A 7,629-nucleotide genomic window follows, 5' to 3' on the forward strand; every position below is an offset into this window, starting at 1 on the left:
TCATGATTGTGTGGCAGCTAAGCATCGGTAGAATTATCGATGTACTGCTGTCTATGATGATGATGATGAATTTAATTCAGTGATAATAGTGGAGTTTTGATAGTTAGTTAACAATACTCTTCCAAGATGAAAATATTCTCTTGGTTTCTCTTCTGTATTACTTAATGTATAGTTCTACAATTGTAAGTAGTTTTTGTTCTTTTCCCAAAGATTCTCCAATTTATTGGATTAGATTTGGTTTTAATTAATAAGGTTAAAGTTGTCAAGTTAGGTGGAATTTAATATGAGAAATCCTAAGCACTTCTTTCCCCAGCTGTAATTAAATGATATTTTTGAGTAGTTCTTGTATTTCTAGACTTGATGACTAAGGAAAAAGTATAGTTGAAGTTCTTGAATTGTTTTTATTGAGTATTTATATTGAAGTTATAATGATATTTTATAATCATACGCATATCACTGGTATTTTCAGTTTTTCATTACATAAGGTAGCATTTACTTGCTTTAATTCATTTAATTTCAAAGTAAGACACCTAACTTTCACATTAAAGAAGTTACTGACCACAGAAAATTTTGGAACAAACAAGTCTCTATATTTTTTAAGTATTTGATAATTTTTGTTTAACAGAAATTTGATGATTTAGTTTAATTCATCTCGTTGTAGGATGAGGAAGAACTGCAGATTCTTTCCAGTAAGCATGTTAATGGTGATAGTGGTGTGGATATCCAGAGTGAGTCAATGGTTATTGTAGGCAATGACCCTCAGACGTGGTCAGTATATTCTGAGAAAACCACAGCTATGTGTAAAGCCTCTGGGAGTAGCAGTGATTCTCAAAAACTCAATGCTTCTGATCTTGGTGCCTCTCAAAGTACAAGTCAAAATGGAGATTTAATAGCAAAAACACGAGGTGGGGGTGATTGTGCTCCAGGAAAAAGAATGTCCAATCCTTTACAAGCTAATCCATCTGGCCATGCTTCTGGTCGCCACACAAGAGGTGATTTAAAGTTTCTACATCTTTACTGGATTTTGTAATTTGCTTCTTTTATAAAAGTTTATTTTTTTCTGTCTCTAATATGTTAAAACACTTCACATTTAAAACCAAGTTTAAAAAAATGTCTCTAGCACTAATAATAATTCATTTAAGCTATGCATTTTAGTTGAATCTGCTGCAAATTCTTTGGGACGCTCGATATATGTATATTAGAATAATATTGCTATGTAAAAGAAAATACTAATTCATAATTATGTGTTCTGAAATTTAAATAGGCAATTTTTATCAGCAGTATCTATTCACGTTTAGAACAATTTTTTTATATTTTTACAATTTGTAAAAAATTGACTTTTAATTTATTCTGCAAAAAAAATTGTTGAAGGCAAAGATAAAACAATTTAAGAATAGTATTTTAAAAGAAAGGCTCTGCTTCTTTTTAACTTTTGATTTTCCAGAACAGTTTTATTGAATTACTCAAACTTTAATTGGCTTTCTTTTTTAGCAGGTGAGTTATAATTAAAATACTAATATTTTTATTTATTGATGAAAGTGGTACCAAATATTGGTAGTTAGCATTAAAAGTTAGAAATCTTTACATGTACTACTGCTGACAACAGTAAATAAAGAATAGGTTAATGCTATTTGCAGTCAGTTTCTATGCGATGTTTTTAATCATGATTTGCTGGGGCTTTCCAGGTTGAAGTATAATATTGTTCGGTGTATTTTGATCTATAGTCACATACTTATTATAATCTTGAGAATAATAAAAAAGACAAATTTCAAGAGCTGTCTAGGGATATTAATATAACTTAAATTCATAAAATCTATGGACAAATACAGAAGTAGAAAATGTAAACTTTAGCAATAATCTTAGCCTAGTCAGCATTTTGACATAAATTTTAGTTCTAAAGTGCCTTTCGTTTCTGAGCCATTTAATCAAGAAATTCTGGATTTTCTTCCATTTCCTTTGTATATTCTAATTTAACAGTTTCAATATGTTTAATAAGTATGCATCTCTATTGTAAAACCAATAGTTTCCTCATTTTCTGACTGTTTGTATTATTAATGGTGCACACACACATATTTAGTTCTGCAAATTATTTTTGCCTGTTAATAGTGTAATAGTTAAATAGTTATTAAAAATAAACCTCATTATAAGGTATTTGGGAGATCACTTTACTTTTTTACTGTTTTAGAATACCGAGAAAATATTTTTGTGAACTCGAATTATGTGCTACCTGTTTGTTTTATCATGCGCATTAGTTATCATTAGAGAACTTGAAAAAAAGGTAGATAGTTGTAGAAAGACTTAACGTAAGAGTGATTTCTCGGTTAATGTGGACAGTATTGGTTATTTTAACAACAGGTATATGTATCTTTGGAATACGTTTGCTAACTAAATATTTATAAACTTTCTTATCAGAATCAGGGACTGGTAGTCATCGAGGTCAACTCTTGCACTTTAATAGTGCTTGTGGAAGCAGTGGGCAAGATGGAGCTGGCAGATCTCATCCAAAAGAAACATCATCAGATACTACAGAGCAACTGGCCCTTGCTATTTTACGGCTCCAACATAAGTTAGATGAGGTCATCAGTAGACTAGATACATTGGAAACTTTACTGAACCAGCAAGAAAGACACAGGGTAAGTTTTTACTTTAGTCTGAATTCATATTATTTTTCACAGTGATATAATACAATAATTATTTTGCAATTTGTTTATGATGCAAGTTTTTACTTACTGAAAATTGTCATTATATGTTTTATACAATACTTGAAAGTTACTGAGAAACTTGTACTAAGTCTAAATTTTCATCTTGTCTCAAAATTTCTCTGTATCTTACTTGAAGGTATAAAATGTAAATTTATATATTTTTTTCCAACATAGTAACAATATTATTTTTAATTAAACTCTAATTTTCATGATGCTAAACATTAAACAAATAGAAAAAAAATGCAACTGCTTTTAAAACTCAACCTTATGAAATACTTCATCTTGGCTAAAAAGTAAGTAGTTTGTTCTTGAAGGTTATATTGTTATCATTAAACAGCATAACTAGTTGTTTTTTATTGAGTATTGCTCGTTATGTGACATTGTAATTATAACTGATTAGAGTCATATATGTTTAATACTGCTGAAAGAATTCAATCTCTTCATAAAAAGATTGAATTACTTCACCAGAATATATTTTCATTTTAACAAAACCATTCAGTAGCAGAAGTAGTTGTGTTATGTTTCAAATATAAATTTATATTAATTACAATACATCATGTTTGTAGTCAATGTTTTTGTTTTAACCTTTTCATGTTTTGTGGTTTCAAATTTTCGAATTTATGAATTAGTTGTCAGTATTATTAATATATATGTATGTCTGTTATTTATTTTATTTATTGTCACTTAAGAGTAGGGATAATTAATTGTATTATAGATATAAAAAATGATTAAAATTCAAACACACAGAATTTAATTGTTGGAATTGTGTACTGTGTAAAAGTATCTAGCTAAACAAGTCTGTCTATATGAGTCTGTTTTGAGCACTACATTCCCATACATCAAGATTAGTACAATCAAAAGCTGTGCTGAATATTAAAAGCATTTTTTGTTATAAGATCTCACACTGTATTTCCTTATTATGAATGCTTAGTATGTAAATAAAGGGAATTCCAAACGTATATGTTTTGAATTTGAAACAATTCCATTTTTATTAAGTTAACAACATCATTTTATTATCAAAACACATTATCAAATTACAGTTGTGATTAATCCTTATGAAATAATTGATACAGTTACAAATGAGGCATCTGATGATTAAAAAAATTATTTCATGATAATAAAAAGAAGCAAATATAGAAGTCTAAGTACTCAAATTAACTTTTTTATAGTATTTTTTATTATTTGAACCTTTATTTTTGGAAATATGTTGTGTATTTAATCTCCTATCTTAGAAAAATTTCAAAATATTTTAAAATATCTGTGTGCTAGGCGAAGATAGCTGGTTACCAGGCCCAAATGCCTGGTAATTGCCATGAAGTTAGCAATGGGAAAGAACAGTTTAAGACACTGCTAGATGCATTTTAATGAATTCTGAACAATCAATGGCCAGGTGGTTAAGGCATTCCACTCGCAATCTGAGGGTTGCGAGTTCGAATTCCTTACCTACCAAACATGCTTGCACTTTCAGTCATGGGGACATTATAATGTGACAGTCAGTCCCACTATTCATTGGTAAAAGAGTAGCCCAGGAGTTAGTGGTGGGTGGTGATGAGTAGCTCCTCCCCTCTAGTCTTTCGCTGCTAAATTAGGGACTGCTAGTGCAGATAGCCCTCGTGTAGCTTTGCACAAAATAGCTTTACGCAAAATTAAAAAAAAAAACTAAACTGAACAACCACTTCTGTTTAATCATGATGTTAGTACAATGTTTTAGAAGAATATTAAAATAATGTGACACAATCAATAAAATTGACTGATGCTGCTTTAATTTCACTTGTATTAATGGGGGGAGGGAATGCAAATTGTCTATTGCTCAGGTTTGTCCCTTTTTTTGGGTTTGTGAACCAGAAACAGCAGTACTTGGCTTCGACAACTTATCACTCTCACCTCAAAATACATTTTTCAAATGTTTCTAATATTTCATGCTCTAAATCTACCTATCTTTTTTGTTTTTTTGCTATAAAATTGAGCATAGTACTCTGTCACTTCATACTGCATGTTTGTAGCTTAGTGACCTATGTGAACAGATTGGCAAATCCAGTATACTTAACATAATACAATTGGCTAATTTCTGACAGGTCATGCTCTATAAATCAATCAAATAATGTGTCAAATACCAAGTGTAAAATCTCTATCCCAGTGTTTCTTGTGGATAGCTTCCAAGTGAGCTTTGTAATTGGCTCTAGAGCATGGTTACTTCAGCCAGACCTAAACTTCCTGTCCCAGGTGCCAATCTGAAACAAGTAACACACTATTAACATACATTGGAGAAACATTAATTGAAGAATATTGCATATCTATAATGTGTAATAGCTTTCAAAAATAAGGTTAGCCAGTGGTTATCACTATAGTAGCAGGCAATTTTCATCAATTGCTGGCTTAATTTAAAAGAACTGATCTTATCATCCTTAGTCCATCAAAAAAAAAAAAAAAATCAAAGTATCGCTTTTGTTGAACATCATTGTTACACTTAATTATAATGTTATATTTCTATTTTATTTATATAGGTTATTAAAACATTCAAATAATGTATTTGACTATTGTTGAAATGTTTAGTTTATTTTCCATAAGTATTTATTTTATTGTTGAACTTAACTGACAGATAAAGTTGAATTTTCACAGTGCTTGGAAAAATTAATTTCTGTATTTCATACATACTTTCTGTTTTATTAGAAAAACACAGAAATGTCTATTTGGTGGCCTTTTGGAAACCTTCCAATGCACACTGTCATGATAATTGCTTTGTGGCCATTTTTGACGCAGTGGGTTCTGATAGTGCTTCAAAGAAGACATCGTAAATAATTTGATGGAGCATGTTTTAAATAAAATCACTTATTGGGCCTGTTTATACCATAAAACAATTGATATTGTTGGCAGCCAAACTGGGTTGATGAATGTACTTTTGTCAGATTTTCTCTTCAATATATCTAATAAGATTTCATTACAAGCCTAATTTTGATTTTCTGTTTGGTAATACAGATTCAGTTTAAATCATGAATGAACTGTTCATATGAGTAAGATCTTGTTTTCAGAATATTTAGTGGTACAGTATTATGAATTTTGATTTGGCATTGCTAGATTATTTTGTCTAGAGTTTACATAAAAGTGGATATGAGCAATAACATTACTTATCAAGTTATTTCATAAGCTATATAAAATACTCATGTACACATAGATTTCTCAAATGGTTGAGGGAATGTATACATGTACATATATAACTGTTTGTGTCATTTATAGGATTTATGTATTTAAATAAACTTACATATTTGTCAAAAAAGTAAATATTTTAAGTATCAGGATTTGCTTTTAGAGTGAAATGCCAATAAAAAATGACAGTTTATTTTTAAACATTAAATTAATACTTGGTGTCTTATTAAGGTTAAAAGACAGGTTTTCAGTTAACAGTTGTTGGCTAACATAAAGTTCTTATTGATTTTATTAAATTTACATCAATAAAATAAAAATTAGGCACCTAATTTGAGCCTTAATTTTGAAAATATATTAGTAGACTGTATGATCCAATTGTGGTTCTTCTTGAGGCCTTGCACTTGTTCAGGCCACAAATGAATACCGTCCAGTTGAAAAATACCAACAAATGAATTGTTTTTAATCTTTCAACTGAAATAAAGTGAACTGATTTATTAAATTTACAGTTCTTATTCATAACTTGCACATATTTTTTAGATGCTATTTTTTTGAGAAAATTGTGAAAGCTAATTTAAAAATTTGAAAAGCTAGTGATGAGTACTGCAGGGACAAACAAATTTGATTATTAAGATGGTCTCTGTAACTTGCAACTTTTACAGTGTATATAAATAAACACACACACACACACATATATCATGGACTTTAGTTTTATTATTATTATTAGCTAAGACTTGGATCTGTAGTTAATATGATTAGTTTTGTCATCAACAAAGTACAGAATCTCATTTAATGGTTAGTTTTATTTGTACTTAAACATTACATAGGGTGGGTCTCTACTTAAAATGATTGATTATATACAATAAACTAACTTTAGGAATTTTAGAATATTTTATTTTTGTTATTATTTAACTAAATATCTGACCATGAGTACCTTAAATCCCTAAAGTGAGAATTGAATATTCATCATTAGTGATTGTATGCAATACTCAGGGCCTGGCATAGCCTGGTGGTTAGAGCACTTGACTCGCAATCTGCTTGTCACAAGTTCAAGACCCATTACTGAACATGCTAGTCCCTCTTAGCTGTGAGGATGTTATAATGTGACAGTCAATCCCACTTTTCATTGGTACAAGATGTGGAGGTGGATGATATTGACTAGCTGCTGTCTCTGTAGTTTATCATTTCTAAATTAGGGATGGCTATTGCAGGTAGTCTTCTAGTAGTTTTCACGAATTTCAACAAACAAGCAAGCATGCAACAATCAACATGAGGAGTTGTTTTACACAATTCTGTTATAATTAGCCTTAAGCACAAACATGAAAAGTGACTGCTTGAGGTCTTATGCTTTTAGTGGCCTTACACTACTCGGTTAAAAATAAAATTTAAAAATGAATGCGTATTCATTGTTAATATCTCTCTCAAGTTGAAATAAAATATATTAAATTTATACCAATAAAATATAATTGGGTAAATAATAATTAGTAGACTGTATTATCCAATTGTGGTGTTTCTTGAGGTTTTGCACTTGTTCAGGCCATAATTGAATACTGTTCAATTTAAAAATACCAACAAATGATCTGTTTTTTAATCTATCAACTGAAATACAATGAATAGATTTATTAAACTTACAGTTGTTATTCTTAACTTTCACATATTTTTGAGATGGCATTTTTTTTTGCTAAAATTGTAAAAGCTAATTTAAAAGTTTGAATAAATTTATATATATAGGGTTGATAACATCAGAGCATTATTTATATGATATAAAAAAAAAGAACAAACATAA

At 29.5% G+C, this 7,629-nt stretch overlaps 1 protein-coding gene across 1 annotated transcript in view; it reads left to right on the top strand.

Moving 5' to 3' along the window:
- LOC106465150 (acyl-CoA-binding domain-containing protein 5A-like) overlaps positions 1-7,583 on the top strand; it is a 42,021-nt gene extending 34,438 nt beyond the window's left edge. Inside the window, exons 7-9 of the mRNA XM_013925349.2 lie at positions 662-992; positions 2,413-2,633; positions 5,373-7,583. Of these exons, the coding sequence (XP_013780803.1) occupies positions 662-992; positions 2,413-2,633; positions 5,373-5,501 (681 nt within the window). The 3' untranslated portion in view covers positions 5,502-7,583. The remainder of the gene's footprint in view (positions 1-661; positions 993-2,412; positions 2,634-5,372) is intronic.
- Positions 7,584-7,629: the final 46 nt, after the last annotated feature.

The sequence above is a fragment of the Limulus polyphemus genome, unplaced genomic scaffold (genome assembly GCF_000517525.1).
Source record: "Limulus polyphemus unplaced genomic scaffold, Limulus_polyphemus-2.1.2 Scaffold1849, whole genome shotgun sequence".
Lineage (NCBI taxonomy): Eukaryota > Metazoa > Arthropoda > Merostomata > Xiphosura > Limulidae > Limulus > Limulus polyphemus.